Here is a 23,066-nt window from a genome sequence, read left to right as displayed (position 1 = left end):
TCCAACAAATTATTTTCTTTATGTCAGGAAGTAACTTGGGACATTTTGTGGTGACATTTTTCACCCCCGTTCTGAAAATGTCAGGCTGTGAATTATAAATAAACAACCTAATTTTAAAGATATCGATTGTAAAATTCTGATTTATGGAACATTTTACTCTGAAAAACACAACAAAAATGTACTTTTTGAAAAAATCTTGACATTAATTTAGGATTTTAAAAGATTCTTTCTATAAAAACCTTTTGACTCCAACATGTCAAAGAAAATAAAACAATAATTTTGTACTTGTGCCGTTTATATTTCTGTTCTGGAAATTGATTTTTTGGGTGAACTGTTCCTTTAGGTGAAAGTGCACCAAGTGGAAAATGTCTGACTTTTCCAAAAAATAAAATTTTTGGGATATTATTATTGTCCATTACATGAAAATTAGGCTCCATTACAACCAAAAGCTTTGCAGGTATTTTGTGGTGCTCGTTTACCTCTGAAGACTTAATTAATCTGCAGTTTGTCGCATTACATCATCACTTCCTGTCATTACATCATCACTTCCTGTCATTACATCATCACTTAATTATTTTATGTTAAAATGGCCTGTTTTTGTTTGTTTTTTTAATTGGTGCTTGGTTATTATCAATATTTTCTTGGTTGATTTTGTTTTTGGTGTCTAAATGTAATTTGAAGAAAAATAAAAACTGATTCTCTGATCCAGAAACCTTCATTCCACAGTAAAGGTCAAACTGCTTTTGTTTCGGTTGGACGTGGCTACTTTTAGTCATCCACACCTCTTTCCTTCCTTCCTGTCTCCCTCCTCTCTCCCTCTGTCTCACTCTCTCCTGTTAGAAGACGACATGTTTCGAGGAACAGCAGCGTCGTTATTGGAGTCAGTCGGTCAGTTTGAGTCCAAGACGACAGGAGTCAGGTTGTTTTCTGTCCCGTGTTTATGTACAGATTACAGGTAACAATATATTTGTATATAGAGCAGATTAAGAGGTTACAGCACGACTCAGTGGCTAATGTTCCAGACTATTACAACATTCAAGTTGATTAGTAATACAGTTAAAACCTCGTACACTGATTCACATCAGGTACTCTGAGCCGCAGCGCCCACAGCAGGAGGTCAAAGGGACGCCAACATTTCTCACTTTAATGTCGTTCTTCAAAACACTTTTCACACAATTAATGCGTCTTTAACAGGTGAAACAGGTGTTCAGATGAAGTCCGGTTGCTAACTGGCTAACCGTAGCATTCTTCATCTAACCAATACTACAGAAACTGTTAGCATGTTAGCATTTACATGAATGTAGCCGCTAACTGACTCTGCATGTTAGTTAGCGAGCTAGCTGTTATATTTCTGAAGATAGAAGCTTCTTTGAAATTTTTCAAATGACGTTTTGGAGTCTTGAACATTTTAACAGTCCAGTGACACTACCCACAATCCACCTCACCGCCTGTACTGCAACAACAGCAGAATCAATGTCAATAAAAATAGCTTTTGTTATTTATTAATCATAACATACAGGGGAAATAATAAAACATTAAAAAGGTTTAATAAGATTTTCCTGGCAGCCGACCAACTTAAAAAGCGACTCAAAGTTTTGTGTGGAACCATAATCTGGACCCACCTGAACAACTCACCCAGAATCTAGAACTTCTTTGAAGATTATCTGTTTACCAAATACTTTAAATTTCATCACATTAGTGATTCTTTGTGTTCTGAGCCTCACCGGCCTCGTGTTTCACTGGACTGGGCTGAAATTTGTCTCCAACATCCGAGAATCCTTAAAGATCATTTATAGATATGAGGTTTTTCAGATTTGTGAGGTCTGTTGAATCTAAAAGCAGTTTTCTTCATGACAGGACCCGGAAGGTTCTGGGTGAGGTGATATGGAACACTTGCAGTTTTAGTTCTCGTGTCCTTTTGAGGAAACTTCCTACGAACACACAGTTAACTTTGACTTCTGTATTGATATCCAACAACATAAAGTCTGAAACGCTTTCAATTAAAACTAAATTCAGTTGTGTTTTTCTCCACAATGTGACGTCACGACAGCCATCTTAAGCTAAAAATGCGTAGCGTCCCTTTGAGCTCCTTCAACAGTCAACAACAGTAAAGTACAGGACATGAACCACCACCTACTGTACAGACACAATACTACGTCAGAGGCAGTGTGTTGTTGTACCCGCTGCTGCAGTAGGTACGGAGGCCGGGTTCAACTCACTCTCTGCTCCGTCAGTTCAAACGTCACCAACAACCTGAAACATGTGACACTGTTTAACCACTTTGAGTTTGAAATACTGAACTGACTGAAGTGAAGATTGTGTTGATGATGCTCCCAGCAGGCATGTTGGACGTGTAGACGAAGAGACGCAGGTCCAACGTCCCCTGATTGTATCACAAGAAGAGGAATAAATACAAAATAATTTGGTACATAGAAAAAGAAGAGTCTTCTAAGATTCTCTCGTTTATTGTCCGTCAGCGGTCCCGACGCTCCCAGTTTTAGCAGCAAAGTCTCCGTGTTTGTGGTCCATGTTCTGTGATGTCACTGCCCACATCGGGTTTAATAGCACTTTAACATGAACTGTACAATGTGACCTCATTTACACAGAGCGGATTAGACGTATGTGTTGATGTTCTTCATCACTGGCATCACTGTAGAAACCTCAGATCTCTGAAACAGGTCGACACCCCAACATGGAGTTTTATACTGGACTGAACCTTCTGTTTCTGTTAACCAGCACTAAAATGTTTATTTATCATTTTCTTCACTCAAGTGTCAAAGTAAAAACAATCTGAATTTAAAAATCAGTGAGCTGTTAATATCTGATGTTTAAAATATCTCTCCCATCATTAACCGGTTCATTCATGGTGCACAGCTGTCAGATATCAGGAAGCCGTGGATCAACAACGCTCCGTCCAGTTACACAAACTATTAATGCTTTATTCAGAGTTCACTATTTTTTTACTGTGTGATTGAACATCCACTCCAGAGAATGTTATGCACCGAGGATAAACAAGAAAACAATTGTCAAATAAGAGAGGGAGTATTCCTAATGTCTTATTCAGGCTAAAAATATTGTTTTAGTTTTTTCCCCGTCTGCTTGTCAGAGAATGAACAAGATCTTCACAGATATTCTTGAATCCCTTTTAATACTACTGACGCACGGTGTCAATACACAACTCATTACGGGCATACGTTTCCACTGGTTAAGATTTTAAACAAATAATTTAACTTTGTGATTTCAGAATTCATGAATGAAAGGGTGAAAACAGTGAAGTGTGTTCTCTGGCTCTGATAAATCCACAAAGTAAAGAATGAATTCAGTCCAGCTCCTGATGAGAGTCGATGGTTTAGAGACGAGGTTTGTACCTTTCATGTAGTCAACAAATGGCTGATAACCGCTAAACACATCGAAAACATGTAAAAACCGTATAAAAATAAAGTTATTATTACTTTGATACACCAAAATAACTCACTCACTAGATAGCAATTTACAACAGCACATCGATGAGATGACTGCACCACGGTGAAGTAAATCATTTCACATTTTTTGGTATAAAGCAACGTATTACACAACAGGGGAATTGTCAACGCAAGAAACAGGATTCACTACGATACAGAGTGAAACTCTGACATCGAGCAGCTAAATGTTCTGTTCTATTGGTCCAAACTCTCAGTAAACTACAATCTCTTCAATTTGGCCATTTGCTGATAAGCTAACAGGATTATCTTTATGTTTGGATCAAATGTAAAAACTGTAACTGAAGCACCAATTTTTATCCAGCGTGTGTTCAGCGAGCCAACATCTCTTTATATTCAGTCATCTGTCTTTCCAAAGGTTTCAACATGATGGGACGTTGTGCACATATTAAATAATGGGGTTGATTACTTACGTCTGTTCAACAAAGATAAAACAATTATTTTGTTAGTTTGTTATTCAAGAACTACAGCTCCCATAATTCTTAATACATCTATTGAAGTCTAAATGGAGCTGTACGTGTTGAATGAACAAATTGTTGCGTGTGGTTTGCAGTGGAATACTTGGTTTGACAAAATATTGCATTAGCATAGTGCGCTAACAACAGCATGAGCTTATGAAGTAAGTTAGCATCCATTTATTGACATTAAAGCATACGGATTGGCACTAAACTACTAAAGCTAAAATTAGCCTCTACCAGATTGCTGTACTACACAGACTAGCTTAGCAGGAGCAAAGTTATCATTACATTGGTCTGTTAGCTTTTAGCACGTGGTCTGTGGCTGGAGGGAGCCCCATTTGTAACTTTAGCACTCCATCATCACAATTATTATATTGGTTCTGTGCCGGTCAAACATGAAATCATTCTGATCAAAATGTTGTACTTGATTACTCTTTAATATAAATTAAATGGCTAACCATATTATCAGCTCAGCCCCCCAACACTCTCAGGATAGCTCACTTCCAAGCTTGCAAATTAGCATTTGCACAAAACACTTAAAATGAACGTGTTCCTTAAATGATTGTGCTAGCTAGTTAGCAAGCTAATATTTCAGGCTGCATGGCATGAAATTTTAGCAACATATTTCTGAAAGGTTTAAAATGAAGTGTTAATAGTTGAGACATCTCGGGGATGATGGAAATAACTCTGAAGATAGATTTTGCTCCTAAAGTTTAACATTTTCACTTCATGTCAAAAGGTTTGGAAATTAAATTAAATGTGACGGACGGTTGCACAAAAGGTGCGAGGCTGGACGGGTCGGCTCCACAGTGGTACAGTAGCTTAACCAAAGGTGCAACCAGCTAACAGTCATTTCCAACAGCCTTCCTGTAAGAACACCACGTTATAAAATAATTTAAAAATCCTATAAGACACAGAAACACAACAGTGTTATTGAACAATGTACCATCGATCTCAGTCAAACTATTTCTACGTTCCCATGACAGAAAAGAGGTAACAGGACAGTCTGGTTAGTTAGAAACACGGTCCGGCAGTCAGTGGTTAAGAGAAGTGAAGCGGGCAGATCCTTTGAAGAACCACTCGTCAGCAACACATGAAGAAGAAACAGCAGAGAAGAAGAGCGCATACATTCCATTTTCAGAAATGTACCTTTCCCCTTTCCTTCAACAGGTCCCGCCCACAACAGTCCTCATTGGTTGTCCGTGTTGTCCATCAAACTCAAAAGACCTCCTCCAGACTTCCCAAATCTCAGAGAACGTCATAGTCTCAGAGATCATACCTGCTAAGAACTCACTATGTCAGCACACTTCCTGGTTCAGGTTGACGCCTCCTGAGGTGGTGCGAGCTCATTGGCCGGTTTCTGCAGACAAGCGGGACTCGTACAGGATCAAGGCGTGATGGACGAACTCGTACTGCTCACCTGTCTGGATCATACCTCCTCTGCACAGACAGACAGACAGATTGTTAGTTATCAACACATCAGCCTGTTGGAGAAGCTAAAAAGGACATTAAAGCTTCAGTTAGTGGAACAGTGTCGGTCACCTGTCGGCTCTGAGTTGGCAGGTGATGCTCAGAACGTCCACCACTCCCTCCAGCTGCAGCTGTCGACAGCCTATCGTCGTAGCGATGAAGCAGCCTGTCCGGCCAATCCCGGCACTGTAAGCAGAGGAGCATGGGTAATGGAGTCATTACAAAACAACTTTCAGCAGTAGAAGAAAAGTTCATTTTCCTCTTTTTGTACCTGCAGTGGACGATAACCGGTCCGACGGTGGCAGCCGTCCGTCTGTCCGTCTCGACGTCGGCCATCAGCTGCAGCAGCGGCATCGTGGAGTCGGGGGTTTTGTGGTCGGGCCACGATGTGTACCAGTAATGCTGCAGCACGCGGGTTTGATTCCCACACTGCACACAAATACATATTTAAATCCTGAACATGAAACTATTCTTTGCTCAGCATTAACAGTAATATGGGCAGAGTACCTTGAGTGTGAGGCTGCGAGTGGTGTAGTGTTCACACTCTCTGATGCTGTTCACCAACACTTCAACCCTCCCGTAGATGCCCCGCTTCTCCGGCCAGTACAGAACACACTTCTACAGACAGCGATGGTGGAAAAACATTTCTCAGTTTACTTTTTGTATTCTGTTTCTGAATTTCTGACAGTCCCTGGTCGCATGTAGAATTTAACTCCATCAACATCCACCTGTCTCACTTCCCTCCAGGTGAGCTTACCTCGTTCTTCTCCTTCAGTTTGGTGATCATGACGATGACGGGCGCCTCCTCCTGCCACGCCATCTGCCAGAAGTCGTTCACTGTGTTCACCATGGGACCCTGAGTGGCGATGAACGCCTTCTCGTTGCCTAGGTAACCCTGGGACAGGAACCAATCAGTTACTGGAATCAGGGCTTAAACACTGCGGGAAACTTAAAACACCACATTCCAACATTTCTGCGAGAAAATGCTTAAAAATACACACTTGACATTTAATTTGCTATATTTTATTTGATTCTGTATCGTATTCTCCAAATCACGGCTACAAATAAGAGTTTGAAAAGTTTTTTGTGAGGTGAGATGCTCTTTAAATAAGTTGGATCCTCAGTATTGATCATAATCGCAGCACAGTGGGCCGACTGTGGCTTTGCACAGGAAGTCAACACAATACAACACAATGCATGTTTGCTTCTGGCCCGTGGCCCGACATTAAGGTTCAGTTTTGACCCGCCAAGGGACAAAAGTTAGAAGTACTTTACAGTAAAAAAAAAAAAAACTGAGGTGATAAAATCAAAAGCCCTTCAAACAATTACAACAAATACATCAGTTAAAAAAAGTATTAGATTGCAGCGGGTTCTGCAAGAAGAATCTAAAGAACACAGAGTTTCTCTGTCTTTGTTGGCCTGAGATATCATCTGTGTTCAGTAGTTTATCAACACAGACAGTTTATTCAGTTATAAACCAGTTCTGATCATAATCGTCTCCATATTTCACATCGTCTCCATGTTTATCTGTTTCATGTGTTAGTTTGTTCTGGAGGACGAAGGATCTGAACGCAGCCTCTGTTCTCTCAAGACAGTTTAAACTGTTTCACTGGAGCTTCCTGACAGGAAGAAAGTCTATTGTATCAGAGTCTGAGAGCGACATTACACACCACTGAGGAGTGTACTTTCACTGTGTGTGTGTGTGTGTGTGTGTGTGTGTGTGTGTGAGAGACATTCCAGATAAGTGATGTGATCGTATCAGTGTGTGTTCTCAGGTTGAGAGACAATAACAAATGGTGTTATAATTAACTGAATTAAGAGTCAGAAATGAAGGATGAGTTCCTCGGAGTCAACCTCGATGTGCGTCGGTAGAGATGTTATAGAGAACAGCTGCCACTCACCCGAACGTAGTTAGCATTGATGTAGGAGCTCAGCAGGTCGTTGCAGCTCTTCGACCGCAGGATCACTCTGGAGTGAGGGTCTAGGACACAAGGGAAGGAGACAGGTGAGGACACAAAGGATACAGAGACAGACAAGAAAGATGTAAAGATCAGCTATTCAAAGTGAAGCTGGTGGGGACAGTGTCGCCCTGTCGTTTCATGAAGTTTGTTCAGTTTCTCCTCATGAAACAACTTGGAGTGTGGTGATGTTGAGGTTCCTGGTTGGCAGGTTAACAGAGACCTAACATGTCATTTACATGACGGCAAAGAAGCTGGAGATCAGACAGTGTGTGATCTATTCTGTCTGTTGTTGTGTCGTCTTCTTCCGTCTTCTTTTTCTCTCATCTTTGTCTTCTTCACCGTCTGTCTTCTTTTGTCTGCTTTTTCTTCTGTCTTTTTGAGTAAAATCAGTTCAAAGACGCAGTAATGAAGAAGGAGAAGGAGAGCTAGGTAGCTGTTAGCGACCTGTGGGCAGCTGCAATGAACAATAAACTGTATATCGACGTTTAATGTCACTTCTCAAGTTAACAGTAAAAAAATGTAGTAGAGGTATAGTTTGGAGGTAAAAATACCTTAAAGCTTATACTTACTAAGGTAAAGAAGCAACCTTTTCATTTGGGACAGTTGAGTGTTTTCAGGACTGCTGGACAATGGCGACGGTTGTGATTTGGTTTCACATCAACTCAGACTCGACTATGTTTGGACCACTTCAGAAGAGACGACGCAGAAACTCGAACACAGGATGGAGTTTGATCGACAGCGGCTCTAGGTGAGCATTCCTTACTCTTGATTGGCCGGAAGGAAGGAAGGAACACCCCCCCCACTCGCTGTTGTATTGATTGATAACCCCACCCACTCTCCAAAACACAGTGCACACACAAGAACGATCATTGTGTGTGCGTGTTATATAATGTCTTAATCAGGCCGAGTGCTTGACTGGCAGTGTGAGAACAAACTGTACTCATTGTTTCAGAGAGTGTGTGTGTGTGTGTTCAGGAAAGAGGGAGGTGCCATGTTAGCTGTCCTTGGGGCTGCTGGTCTTTGACCTTTAGCCCCTCCCACATCATAAAACAACTTCCTGGTTCAACAAGAAATGAGGGCTGCTTTGGAGCTGTTTCTTAGCAACACACACACACAGTACTCACTGGGCAGTATGGTCTTGTATCTGTTCTTGGTCCCGTGGTTTGGAATATCCAGCTCTTTGGGATCAATGAAATTCATGGGAATTTCCTGAGAAGAAGAAGAAAAATGTTCACTGTTAGAAACTCGCTTTGTTAACTCAGACGTTCTTCTTCTTTGGTCCAACAAAACTAGTGATACTTCCGATGAAGAATGTGAAAAAAAATGTATGACAGATATAAACAAAACTGTTGCTGCTCATATGTCAGAAATGATGCAGAAAACAATTGATTGTTTAAATTCAATTCGATTTCTCTGCATATCAACTCGACTACAAGGAAAGAGCTTCTCTCAGGAAAAATAAAATGCATATGTGTTTACTTGATTCTTTTGTCACTGTATTTTTTCATATGTTGTAACAGATTCAGTAGCCTAGAACAAACTCCCCAATAAAATATTTATGTTAGAATAAGGGCATTCAGGGCGCCAACTAAATAAGTTGTTGTGCTATTAATGTTCGTTGTTGTTTGTTTTGGCGCAGGAGTATTCTTCTCAGGAAACTGGAGTCGATTCAGACTCAAACCCTGCCCGTCATCAGCACTAATTTAGAAATCAGGATCCTGTTTCTGGTGTTTGATGGTTTTATATTAAAACCAGACCTCTTGGCAGGGGGGGCGGGAACACGTGACCCTGTGTTACATGTTTTTACTTACAGCAAACTCAGTGTGCAGCTTGTGCGTGTTGTTGACGAGGTCGCGGAGCTGCTGTCGTGTCAGCGGCCGGCCGGCTGACAGCAGATACTCTCTGGCTGCAGCCTCTCTGGGAGTAACCACGGCAACGTTTAGGGGCTCCACAGAGCCGAGAGCCGACATGTCCAACACCAGAGAGACGTTAGAGCCCCGTCTGAAAGGGACGGATGGCAAGGTGAAGATGTGGAAGAAGGGGAGGGAGGGAAAATAAGACATGATGTTAGAACAGACAGTCTGGGAAGCTCCTCAGTTTCATTGTAGATTTATATCAACATGTTCTTGACATTATTCGGGTTTTGCAGATATTTCCTGAAGACGATGGAAAAAAGACAAATGATTCTGTGACGGTGTCAGAACGGAGGAAGAAGAACAAGAAGAGAAGACGAGGTGTGCTTTGATGGGGTGAGTGTGGGTGGACTCTCTTCGTCTGGCTACGTGTCGGCCAGCTTCCTCTCCAGGATGCTGTTGCTTCCTATTCGTCTGATTGCTGATTGGCTGCCATCCAGAGTGGACAGTGCGCGCACACACACACACACACACACACAAAGACACAGACACAAAGAAAAACATCCTGTTCTCACTCTGAGCCTGAAATCTTCCTTCCTTTTCATACCTGAAGAAACACCCTGTGTTCCCCAGATTCCACACTGAACGCTGATGTAACCAGAACAAAATGGCGTCCGAGGTTCGACTCTGCGGACGCACCGCAAGTCAACGGAAGAGTTACGCGCAGCAGATAAAGGCTAAAGTGCTCGACTCTGAGCTGAGGCGCAGATAATGATGTTTTCTTTTCAGTTATGAAACCACTTAAGAGGAAAATGAACTTCAGCCAATTTTCAAAAGCGCTCTTAAAGCAACAAGCTGCTCAGAAAAACACTCAGCACACCTTTTTCCTCTGAACTGACGAGAAGTAGGTCGCTCTAATTTGTCCAGGTTTCTCAGGCTCAAACTTAGCTTTCCCACAGATATACCACTTCAGCCACTCTACGACCCAAAGCTGCAATAAAGACACAACTGAGACAAAACTGAGGTTTTCCTGAAAATAAAAATAAAATCCAGGTGAATTGATCGAGCTCAGAATCGCCATGGAGGACGACAAGACACGTACATGTATGGAAGCATTTTCAAGCGTTATGTTTCTCCAATCATTTCTGTTTTTTAACATAGTCGACAGGAATTTGATTTGGCAAGCTCGAAACAAAAACAGCACCGACCCCCTCTCACACAGTGACCTCGTAAAGGCCAACAAAGGAAATAAGACAATACGTGATAAAACATTCTGTCAATATTTAATGCAAACATATGACAACATATAATTCTGTAGTTAAACATTGATCAATACTCTTTGTGTGTTGATATTCTGTCATATTTTATTCCATTACCAACATATTATGTTTTAGGGTTTCTAGTTTTCCAATCTTGTTTTCTGGACTTTTGGGAAAATACAGAAAAATGTTCATGTCAAAATATTTTCTGCATATAAGTGCATTTTTGTGTGAAGGGATGTGGATCACAAACCCCCACAAATAAGACAAAACAAACAAAATACATAATGTGAGCAAAAACTTAAGGCTGTCGCTGCACGAACAGAAGTGTGGAGGCTCATTAATGTCGGGAAAGAAAGAAAAAAACAGATGAAAAATACTGACATTAGCTCGACTTACCATCAAGGAACATTTTTTTTTTTTACGAGATCTGTTTGTCAAAAGTAAAAACTCTTAAATCAAACTGAGATATTTAAATCAAATTTATGAGACTTGCTGAATTGAAAATATGATATTTTCTTAAAAACTAAAAAAATGAAAACTATGAAAACTTTTCTAAATCTAATTTTGAAATGTCTGTACTCAAAGATGAAATATCAGTCAAAATGGTGAGATTATCTAAATAAACATTGTGACATAATACAATATTAACCTCACAACATAAGGTTTTTTAAGATGATGACAAAGATGTTTACTTCAAAAGTCAGAATAATCCAATTTACCAAATTAACGTGATAAGATACAACTTACAACATACAATTTTTGACTGCGTCTTTGTAGACGAGGCAGATTTAACAATTACGTTCGCTCGCCCTGACATAAACTCTGATAAAAACGGTCTGACTGGTATAAACCTGTCTGAAGCGGCTGTGATTTGTAGGAAATGTTCTAAGACGTATTAAATGTCCTGTAATCTGCCGTTTAATGTTATCTTAGGAACACTGTGTTCTAACATACTCGTTCCTGATATGAGGAGAAACTTTTGAGAGGAAATCAGTTGAATGTGACGCCACCCTTCATATAAACATCGACCCCAGGCTGAATCGATGCTCCGCTCTCTGACTGCAGTCCTGAAGTGCTGCTGAGGTTTCTGAACTATAAGCTGAGGACAAACGCAAATATCTCCTGAGTGTCACGTACGCAGCTCAACACCTGACAGCTCCGACAATCACAGGTTAGAGGTGACTGCACTCTAAACACACACACACACACACACACACACACACACACACACACACACACACACACACACACACACACACACACACACACACACACACACACACACACACACACACACACACACACACACACACACACACAATGAGTGGTCGTTAAGCGAGTTTCTTTTATATCAGCGGGTGTTTAAGAGATTTACTGGCTGTTGTGCGACTCCTCCTCCTCTAAAAAGCTGCTTCAGTTTGTTTGTGTGACACACAGCGACGAATCGACATGTTAAAATGAAGTTTAACTAAATCTACACATTCATATCAACAGACTGTCAACTGGCACCCGAGGTAATTACTCATCATCAGTGAGAAGACGATAACAGAAATATAACACAGATCAATAATGGTGATTATTAGGTGGACTGATGCCAACAACCAATATATCTCAACCACAGACTTCACCAGGCTCATGTGGAAGAACGTTTGTATGTCAAGTTCATATTTTCCTGCTGTGATCAGTTTTGACCAGCAGGTGTCTCTACTGACTACCTGAGAGTTTAGACAATAACAGAATACGACTTTGTCTCTGCCACCTGGTCATCAGTCCGGTCTTCACTGCATCACACAGTCCTGCTATACGACGTAAACATTAGTTTACAGCTTCAGCTTCATGTCTGCAAACAGTGAAATAAAAACTATACGGCTGTGTGGCTTCCCCAGATTTTCCTTTTATACACTTTTAGAAATAAAATGCTACTACTGTACTTCCATATCACCAAATATCCCCAGTGAGTCGACAATCTAAGTTAAATATTAAATGATCAATGGTCAATTTTCGAGGACTTCTTAAGCACAAGTGGCTGTTTTCATGGTGTTAGTGTTTTTTTCCACTCCAAAGATTCTAAAAAGTCCAGTCAAGTACAGTATGTGGCAGGAAGTCAATCAATATAGTGAAGTACAATTATGTCAGATTTGGACTTCAGTAAAAGTACTTAACATCAGTGAGGCAGTTTTATTTTTCGAGTTAGCATTACTTTTGTTGCAGACAGCTCAGTAGCGCACATTAGCATCACAAGTGAGCTAGCTAATGTTCGCTACTGTTGCACTTTTAGTCAGAGAATCAAACTGAGTTGAGACGTTAAAGATTCAACATATAATCCTTTAAGTGTCACTTAAATTACTGTTTGTAGTTTAATTCAGTTTGTTTGAAAATCAATAAATAAATAAACAGAAATAATGTTGTTGTCTTTCAGTTTTGTCTGTCTTGTGTTCACACTGACTCTTCTGCAGTGGGTTGAATCACAGCACGTTACCTTTCTTGCAGTCCCGCAGCAGGTTTCATCCTGAAGGGGGAGGGGCAAGGCTTTAGCTCGTTATTGGCTGTCACCGGGGCAACAACGACTGGAGGGGCGTAGTCGCTGCTGCTGACGATGTGGACGGGGGCGGGGCTAGGAGGAGAAGAGCTGTCAGACATGTCGTTTATTTCAATATATACTTTAGGACTCACGGTCAGCTGACTCACCTGGGCACAGGGATGACGGGAGGAGCGAGGCGGCGGCAGGCTACGATTGGCTGCTGCTGGGGAATGGGCGTGGCTACAGCTGGAGGGAGCTCAGCTTGGACCATGCTTCCTGGTGTCACAACCTGGACAACGTTAACGTTACATTACTATCCTTTATTTCAACATGTGAGGGCAGAGACAGTTGTGGTGTCTGCTGCTGACCTTAGTGCCCTTTGACCTCTGGGCGGAGTCTGGAGGAACAGTCGGGGTCAGGTGGAGGTCAGGGGGCGGAGCTTTCAGCTGTCTGTCAGAAACCTGAACCTTCTCTTTCAGTCGATACAAAACCTGACGCAGACAGGAGAGGAAAACATTAATTAAAAGAACAATCTGCATAAATTTACATGAATTAAATCATCAAAATGAGACCTTCCTCGTCTCTCTTGTCTGTACGAGCCTGTGGAGGATTTGTTTGAGTTGTTAAAGGCTACTGGACTGTGGATTTCTGTAAATGATTTTATAGGTTGTTTTTGTTGTCAACATGGTCACTGTCAATACGTTTCCTACAGTTTCTCCTCATGGTCATTTAAAACATGATTAAGGAGTCTGAGGTGGTTTTAAGGTCACCTGCTTGTCAACAGGATCGAGACGGGAGAAAAACCAAACCTCACATGTTGACAGGACTCATCGAATTGTTGTTTATCCAAAATATTCCTGCATACACTGACAGGATTTCATAAACTGGAGACAGAAGCAGGGAGACACAAAGTGTGTAGTCTCCATGAAAACACACATTTCAAGCTGCTTCACTGATAATATAAGGAAATAAACAGTTAAACTGAGAATGAAAACTGAGAGAAAACTGTAGAGACATGAAAGATAAAAAAGATGTCACATTTAGATTATTGATCAGTTCAGTTCTTTAATGCAACATAAAACAGCCTTGACTTGAATCTCTGTACAAGTGCTCCCCCATGTGGAGGAAATGTCTCACTGCAACTGACTAAAATAAATATATATTTTTAAATAATTTTTATACCTTTTCTGTAAAAAAAAAAAAATCATTATCACAATTCTATATTGTAGCTTGTATTCCCACCTTGTATTCCCTTCATTTATATACGTGTGTGTGTGTAGCTGAAGTTGAGGACACAGTGACTTTTGACCACCACAAATTGGCTCACGGCGGTCGATGGCTGAGCCAATCAGAGCAGCCGGCAACATGTTGCATGATGTTAGTGATTATGCTGATCTGTGTGTGTGTGTGCGCCCGCATGTGCATGTGTGAGTTACATTACCATTAAGCAGGTGATGATGATGACGAAGATGGTGAAGAAGAGGACGACGGCGTAGAACCCTTCTCTGTTCCAGACGTGATCCCTCTGCTCGCCCTGCAGGACGTTCTTCTACAGGAGACACAGAGAACCTGATCGTCTCTGACACTTCCTGTTAAAACATCCCGGACTGTCTCCGTCCTCCTGCAGCGAGGCGCAGATACTACCTGTGTCTGACCGTCACTACTTTATACAACTATTAGATACTGGACAACAGTGTTTTACCAGAGGACAGCTGTCATTTCCAGAGCAAACATAAAGGCTTAAATACTTTACAGGTGTGCTTTACACTCAACACCTCCCCAGCAGACAAAAGAGCAGCTATAGAGCGGCGTAGGGAGGAGGTAGTTATGTGGGCTAACCCTGAAGTTAGCATCTCTCTGGTTCACTCCACAAAAAGCCTGTGGGACAGGATGCGCTAACATGCTACAGACTACACCTCTCTATAGCTGCAGCTCTGCAAAAGTCCTTTTGATTCTTCAGAGGTTTATTTCTGTAGTGTTGATTTGAGTGACACTCTAAAGGTGGATTTTTTTGTTGTACTTCTCCTTTAAAGTAGTCAGAGGAGCGAGTTTTGTTGTGTCTGCTCCTCATGGATCTGTTGCTGTAATAATATTACAGAGGAGCCGTCACATCTCTCATGCTGAGAGTAATAATATTAATATAATCTATAAAGCTGCTCTGTTCTTCCTCCGGCTGATCGATGGGACTTTAATACTTCCATTAAACTTTTAGCAGCAGCACTCGGCTCTAATAATCCCCATCCATCCTCTCCTCCGTCTCCACGGGGACTAACGAGGCAGTCTAACGAGCTGCGGTTACCAAGGAGACCGAGCAGGCACACTTACAGTTTTCAAACACACACACACACACACACACACACCTCAGTGGAGACTTCTGTGATGCCGAAGTGTCCCAGGTGGCGGTGAAGCACCTTGACGTTCAGTGATTGGATGACCTCCTCAGCGGGGCGGGGCTCAGAGATGCCCAGCCTATCAGAGGACACGAAGAGCTCGATGCCATTCTTCTTCTCCTGTAAGAGTCACCAGTCAGTCAATCAAGCAATAAATCAATAGGCGGAGTGTGTATATGAACGGTTTCTCACATTCAGCCGGTTGATGTGCACGTGTCCTGCAGGGACGCCCAACGCTGCCGCTACACCTTCCCGAAACCACCGAAGAAGACTGACGTTTAGCCTCCTCACGTCCACAGCAAGGTACTGAGAGAGAGACAGAGAGAGACAGAGAGACAGAGAGACAGAGAGAGAGAGACAGAGAGAGAGAGAGACAGAGAGACAGAGACAGAGAGAGAGAGAGAGAGAGAGAGAGAGAGAGAGAGAGAGAGAGAGAGAGAGAGAGACAGAGACAGAGACAGAGAGAGAGAGAGAGAGAGAGAGAGAGAGAGAGACAGAGAGACAGAGAGAGAGACAGAGAGAGAGAGAGAGACACAGAGACAGAGAGAGAGAGAGAGACAGAGAGAGAGAGAGAGACAGACACAGAGACAGAGAGAGAGAGAGAGACAGAGAGAGAGAGAGAGACAGACACAGAGACAGAGAGAGAGAGAGAGACAGAGAGAGAGAGAGAGAGAGAGAGAGAGAGAGAGAGAGAGAGAGAGAGAGAGACAGAGAGAGAGAGAGAGACAGAGAGAGAGAGAGAGAGAGAGAGACAGAGAGAGAGAGAGAGAGAGAGAGAGAGACAGAGAGAGAGAGACAGAGAGAGAGAGAGAGAGAGAGAGAGAGAGAGAGAGAGAGAGAGAGAGAGAGAGAGAGAGAGACAGAGAGAGAGAGATTCTGTTAGTTTGTATGACTGTGATGAAGCTTACGGCCTCCTCATCACACATCTGATAAATCTTTGCCCCTCAGCCAGGCATAAAAACTTTTCTGCCATATCAGAGTTTATTTCCTCCGTGTCAGAGTTTCCACTCAGGTCGTTTTAATCAGTAGATGGAACTTGTGCTAACAGCAGACGGATGGAAAAACACTGAATGAAGCTGCATCTCAATCTGTGCGTCTGGAGCCAGAACAGCAGATGCTGTCATGATGTGATAAAGTATATCTTGTTGTCTTCCATCAATAATGCACAGTATCTAGTTGAGGTATGGAAATGTGTTGATTCGACGATCCATCATGATGTGGATGATTCTGCGTTCATGTAGAGGCGGAGCGTAATCAGGAGTTTGCAGACTGCTGATGTTGATTGTTGATTTTCTGGCTTCGGCTGGACAATAAAGTTACAACTTCACTCTCTTGCAATAATCACAGGTGAAAAAAAAAAAATGCGCTGAGTATTTTGAAAGCACACATCAAACTGCATTTTAATGTGATGAACTTAATTGAAGCACAAACAGGACGAGACACTGTGACAGATTGTGAGGCCAGTGAAGATTCACACCTCTAGTATTTAGAGTATTTTAACAGTACAGCCTCATTCAGTGAGTAGACACACAAATGTAATTGATTAGATGAGGATCTTCTTGATATAAATGTAATTTAAATAAAGTGTCAGGAATTACAATATGAATTACTATATGAGGCCTCTTGTTTGTACAAATCAACAATTTGATTCTACTGTCTCTCCTACTGTCAGACTATCATATCTGGATCAGTGAAGATCAACAGATCATTGGTTTTGTATCCTGACAATCTATATAAAAGCTGCTGCAGTTTTACAACAACAGTTTGACTTTAGCCTGGTGGCTCTCAGAGAATTTTAAATACTATTCACCATAAACAACAAATCCCAGCCTTCAGTGACTCAACAGTAAACAACAAAAGACTGAAGCAGAAGTTTGTCACCAAGTCCAGTTTCTCAAATCTGTCCCGAGTAAACCCTCCTCACAAACAAATCAATAAAGGATCTCTGAAAGAGAAAGAAGAGAACGTTTCCAGCAGCACCAGTCAGCTGAGAAGAGTCTTGAAGTGATGCTGCAGGCTAATGCTAAGCTATCTGTGTTGCTGAAGTGATTTCTGACGGCTTTCTGCTTTTGATACAGATGTGCAAACATATTTCAACTTGATTTAACTGCTCTGTAGCTAAATTTGCTGTGAATAAAGTTTCATTTTACACTCGAGCACTGAACGTTGGAACAATTAAATCCTCCGTGTGTTCGTTTTGTCTCTGGATGCTTTCTGTTCTGTGGCCTCATCACCAAACAGATCGAACCGTAACATCACCTCTGTGTCTCCAGCTGTGTTATTTAATCTGCGCTCTAGTTTGGCTCCTCTGGTTTTCCCAACAGTCTCTCAGCTTTCATCCAAAGTGATACGGGAGACAGGTGAAACACACACACACCAATGACTCATCCTGATTTCACATACATCTGTGTTGATCGGTTTGTGCTGCTGACGTTGCAGAGACAAACAGTCTACAGATGTCTTTCCCTCTTGACACTGATGGTCTTCACCTTCCCCGTCTGTCAGCTCCTCATCTCAGTCTTAGCTTTTTTATACTCTTGTGTTAAAGGGTTACACCATGAATCTGTTTCCCCTCACGTCACAATACGCTTGTGTTTTCTCCTACAACCTCCTGATGCTGGCGGAGATTTTTGAGAGTGAAGACAACATGAAGCAGGAAGAAGGAGGAGTCGGTTATCTTCTCATTCTGAGCAACAAGGACATCTCGTTTGCAGTCCGCTGACTGTGACGACAGTCCCATATTTACTAATGTCAAGGCTGAGAATGATGATTCTCTGTATCACCAAGTGAATATTATCTACTGAACAAATCTGACTCCTGTTAATATCTTTCATCCAGCAAAAATACCGATTGAGGACTTAGTAAACAAAACAAACATTAGACACAAGATGATTGTGTAAGACATCAATCGAAAAAGTTACCAGAAGGAAACTCACTGAAGGTGGCACAAACTGAGACAAAGACGTGTCCACAAAAGTTTCACCTTAAAACAGAAAATTGTACAAATTTTACACCAGGGCCAGGACAGGAAACAGCTTCACTATATTCAAGATCACAAGATCTATAATCCACATCAAGTTGTACCCACTCGTAGATTCCCTCCACCTGAACTCACCTGACTTTATTCATCAAGATCCACCTATTACTCACTGAGGAATAAACAACAATGTTCCTGGATCCAACCCTTTATCAGGATCACCACCAACAGTGAATGAGGTCTATTCTGGGTCAAGACTCATCCTCATCTACAGTATGTGTGGTGGAAATCTGTCGAGCAGTTTTTGTGTAATCCTGTTGACAAACTAACCAAACAACCAAAAGAGGAGGACTGGAGCTCCTGGTTAGTTCTGAGGTCAAACAGACAGACAGTCTGTGTGAAGACTGTTAGCTACATAACAACTGAAACTATCATCGTCAGCTGCTGCAATAAACCTGAGCTACAAAAATTATACAATTCAATTCAATAAATTAAACTAACTCATTGTGTCATTTTTTAGTAAACTCTCTGGTTCTCCCTGACAGGCTGTGTCCTTTGATGAGCTACAGGTACCTAAAAGTATGATTCACATGCGACCACCAGCTCGGGACGTTAGCGTAGCAGCCATAGCATCAGTTCCGTCATAACTTTAGAGTTTATTTCATTGGAAGATGAAAGTACGAAGCTGCAGACCTGTCTCCACAGAAAACATGTTTTCATTCTTCTCTCCACTCAATAACTTCAGTAAGAATTTAATTCAACAACCCTCTGTGATGAGCAGATGGTTCATCCAGTCACATGACAAGTATTTTTGTAATTACTGGCCCCCTAATGGTTCCATCAGACTTCCCAGGTTCTGCCTTTGTTTTGGAGCCTTTAAATCTTTGTACCGTTGGTCAGACAAAAACAACATTTGAAAAAGCTTCCAACATACTACAAAAAGATGGAGCTAAGCTGGGCTAAACTGGACACACAGAAATGAAACTGATTATTGATTACCTTGTCAAACTGTCAGTTCCCCAAATACAGTTGGAAGAAAGTAAACATGAGGTCCGACCACTGCAGCTCTCCTCCCACCAGCACCAAACCATGACTGCTGTGTGTGTGTGTGTGTGTGTCCTGTCTGGCTGTGGTTATTGCTCCTGATATTGAATTAAGTGGCAACAGAACATGTTGTTGTTTTAGCCATTAGCAAACACACACACACACACACACACACACACACACACACAGTTGATGTTATTATCCGTCTGTCTCTGGTTGCTGAAAACCAATTCTGAAATGAATGATCAATTATCTTAATGTTGCGGAATAATCAAGTGTTTCAACTATAACCTGCTGAAAACCACCAAACAGCTACACATCTGCACAGCTGAAACGACTGAGGCTGAAAAACAACAATCAAAATTTATAACTAAATAAAATTTAAACAGCTTAACAACCTCGCAGTATAGAGAAACAACACAACAACTGAACAAATAAACCGCTGATAAAAAGGAAAAGCAGAAACTCTAAATAACTGAACAATCTTACCAAGAAAACATGTAAACATTGTTGATTGTCCCGTCGACCACAGGAAGCTTTTCACTCAATGAGCACAGAGAGAGAGAGAAGCTACCTGTCAGTCAGAGCTCAGGGACTTCTCGCTCCATTTCCTGATCTAGTCATTCTGTGATCTCTGATTGGCTTAGAGGGGGACGGAGCTCAACCTGCCACCTGATTGGTTGTTGTCCAGGTAATGCCATTATCCCACTGCGCTTCCTGTCAGGATCAGGTGCTATTTCTGTCGTCCCCCCCCTACACACTCACACAAACACAGAGTATTACCCGCTAATTAGCTGAGAGCCCTCGGGCAGTAGGGGGAATCCAATTTGGACCAATCAGATATCAGAGAGGGGCGAAGGAGGATGAGGGTGGAGACGGAAAAAATAAAGATTTGGTTAAAATGCAAAAATAAACATTTTCCGTTTTATTCTGAAATAAAACATGAGGCCGTGAAAACAAAAACGAGAGCTGAAACAAACAACCGGTTCATCGATCAGATGAAGAAAAAGGTATTTTTTCTGGCTGGAAATGTGTTTTTGTCACATGTAACACTAAATTAAAGATCTTGGACTGTCAGTGGCAAACAAGCGAGGACATCACTGCGGTCGGCAGAGAAAATAATCAGCACATTCATTGTTAATATAAACAAGAATCATTTGTTACAGCCCTCTGAGTCAAAGGACCCTTCTGAAATCTGAAGTACCTTGTATCTTTAATCCAATCTCAAACTTGATAGCACCTTTAAATCGCACCTGTATTGATCAACTCTTGGCTTGTACTATTCTGTACATACTTGTTATATAGATTTGATCTTCCGAGCCGTTTCCATCCATAAATGATCAAAAATAAAAGGTTTATCATTTTACCGTTTCCAGTGACATGAGAATATTAACCTTCGTGTGAATGTCATGTGATGTTTTCAACACACATGAAGATACATACATTTCTAAGGAATGCTGGATTGAATCAGCCGGAATAATGAAATAACAGGAGGTCATTTTTTGCAGCGTGTTAGTGGTGCAGCTTCGCTTCAGAGCGCTGACGGGGAAAACGTGAGCGCCACGTGCAACATCCAGCTGAATGAGATCACACATGCATATACACACAGCTGAATGAGTGGGTTGATGTGAGGCTGGATTATTCACGCTTGTGTTGCTCCTTTGAGAAAAAAAAAATCTCCCCAGTCGAGAGCAGGCTTAGAAATGTGTAATCTGACATCAGACCGTCCATTATCTAAATGGTGGAATGTGGAAATTGTGACTAAATACAGACTGAATCAAAGTCACAGTCGAATGTAAATGACATTTCGGGAGGTTCAGGTTGTGGTTAAACCATGTAGACAATCTTTAAAGCTGCATAATTTTTGCATACTTTTTGCTGAATACACACAAATCTGTTGATAATGTTCAGGTCAGAAGCTGCAGTCGTCCTGGATGAGTCATGTTTCTCTCTGTGGGTCTGAAGTGGCGTCAAAGTTCCCTCCACAAGCAGACGTAACACACACTGCTGTTATGAATTATTTAACAGATATACACACACACACACACACACACACACACACACACACACACAGGCTCATCTTCCTGTGTGTAGGCTGAGATTTGAACCTCACAGTAAACCTTCCTGCTGCCTTTTAGTTTCTATGTTTAAACATTTGCACAAAAAACACAGATCTGCAAGTAAATCAGCAACATTCAAAGACTCTAAGTGGCTCATTCAGCCAATAACATCACTTTAAACTAAAGTTCAACCCTGCTCATGCTCTCTCTCTCCTCTGTACCCTCTGCTTTGCCTTGCAGGTTCTTGGATTTATCCCCATCAGTTGTTTCCCTACAAGTTCAGAATCACTATTCTTTTTTTTTTTCCTCATTTGTGCTCAACAGCCCATCAACCCTAAACCATGCAGAACAGTCTGAAACCACTGAACCAGTCACAGGGGTTTTAGTCAGTCACCATTTGTCCACAATGCAATTCAACCTGCTGACTCTTAGGTAGGAGATTCAGATGTGTTACACTAGCAGCAGCTACAGAGGTCTGCACAGCTCCACAACAACAGATTTACTTCAGTTTTGCCTGTTTTTTTTTTTTTTAAATATGCAGTAATCTGACTCATTGGCTGCAGACTGTGGGTATGTGCCTGACACCAGCCATTCTCCTCCCTTCTGCTCCAGGTTACGTTATCAAAATCCCTCTATGTGAAACAACAACAGCAACCTCCAAGCTAGAAACCTACACACTGAAAACGGCAAGGAGCACAAAAAATAATCCGGTTTCCAACGGTGCAAACAAATTCAGCAGTTGTTACTTTTTTCACTAAGATTTTAACTATTTTATTGCCAGTCTGCACCTTCCTTTGTGCAAAACAACTTCTACCCGACACTATTTTGGAGCTGCACCGTTGCTGAATTCTGGTTCCTGTGCCCAAGACAACTGTGATTGTTTTTTTTTTACAGAAATACAAAGCATGTTTTCCCCATGCCATTCAGTCTAATTCAGCATCGAGTGTCATCAGCACAGATTTACATGTTCGAAGAAACTAGCTCCTTCTAACACACACACATTTTGTTTGTGTGTGACAACCAGCTTGCATGTGCTGCAAGAACCTGACAGGGGAGCAAAGGCCACACACACACACACACACACACACACACACACACACACACACACACACACACACACACACACACACACACACACACACACACACACACACACACACACACACACACACACACTAGTGTCTTGCAGGCATGTGGTGAGATGCAGAGATGGGAGGTGACTGGATACCATCTGGGACTTACACAACCTCTCTGCCTCCATCGCAACACAGTTTTGTCTGTTTCATCACGATTGACTGGAATTATATTAATATATGTTGCAAAAAACACACCCAGATTGATTCATGTCATCTTTACATTCAAATCAATTTAATGCCTTAACTGAAAAAAAAAAATCACACTATGTTAAGTAGTTGTTGGACACAGGTCAGTGAAACCTGCTGGTATTTAGATCTTATATTTATGGACTTTAAAAATACGTGTGTACTTTGACCAAAAAAATGGGGAAAAATTCAGTCACTACAGACGAAATACATACAAAGTGCTTTGAGGCTCGACTCGGTCACTACACCTCTGTCTTTCCTCTCTCCAT

At 41.6% G+C, this 23,066-nt stretch overlaps 2 protein-coding genes across 6 annotated transcripts in view; both read right to left on the bottom strand.

The window, feature by feature from the left end:
- ptprb (protein tyrosine phosphatase receptor type b) overlaps window positions 1-5,283 on the bottom strand; it is a 32,305-nt gene extending 27,022 nt beyond the window's left edge. The window contains exon 1 of the mRNA XM_037121662.1: window positions 2,181-5,283. The gene's annotated coding sequence lies outside the window, so the exon portion shown is untranslated. The remainder of the gene's footprint in view (window positions 1-2,180) is intronic.
- Window positions 921-23,066, bottom strand: part of ptprr (protein tyrosine phosphatase receptor type R) — a 28,867-nt gene continuing 6,721 nt past the window's right edge. Inside the window, exons 3-17 of one of the 5 annotated variants that reach the window (XR_005078915.1) lie at window positions 15,587-15,700; window positions 15,365-15,514; window positions 14,446-14,553; window positions 13,373-13,495; window positions 13,172-13,293; window positions 12,963-13,097; window positions 9,180-9,369; window positions 8,493-8,577; window positions 7,309-7,388; window positions 6,165-6,302; window positions 5,915-6,025; window positions 5,679-5,836; window positions 5,480-5,593; window positions 5,217-5,377; window positions 921-2,383 (exon numbers count right to left, since the gene is read on the bottom strand). Coding sequence is in view for 1 of the 5 variants with exons in the window: in XM_037121734.1 (XP_036977629.1) it covers window positions 5,284-5,377; window positions 5,480-5,593; window positions 5,679-5,836; window positions 5,915-6,025; window positions 6,165-6,302; window positions 7,309-7,388; window positions 8,493-8,577; window positions 9,180-9,369; window positions 12,963-13,097; window positions 13,172-13,293; window positions 13,373-13,495; window positions 14,446-14,553; window positions 15,365-15,514; window positions 15,587-15,700 (1,722 nt within the window). In the remaining 4 variants the exon portion in view is untranslated. Of the gene's footprint in view, window positions 5,378-5,479; window positions 5,594-5,678; window positions 5,837-5,914; window positions 6,026-6,164; window positions 6,303-7,308; window positions 7,389-8,492; window positions 8,578-9,179; window positions 9,370-12,962; window positions 13,098-13,171; window positions 13,294-13,372; window positions 13,496-14,445; window positions 14,554-15,364; window positions 15,515-15,586; window positions 15,701-23,066 lie in introns of all 5 variants that reach the window. The other 4 variants (XR_005078917.1, XR_005078916.1, XR_005078918.1 and 1 more) reach the window with 4 other exon arrangements.

This window comes from Acanthopagrus latus, chromosome 14, assembly GCF_904848185.1.
Source record: "Acanthopagrus latus isolate v.2019 chromosome 14, fAcaLat1.1, whole genome shotgun sequence".
In the NCBI taxonomy this organism is placed as follows: Eukaryota; Metazoa; Chordata; class Actinopteri; order Spariformes; family Sparidae; genus Acanthopagrus; species Acanthopagrus latus.
The sequence above is the reverse complement of the archived record's forward strand: the minus strand, read 5'-3'. Positions and strand labels throughout refer to the sequence as shown.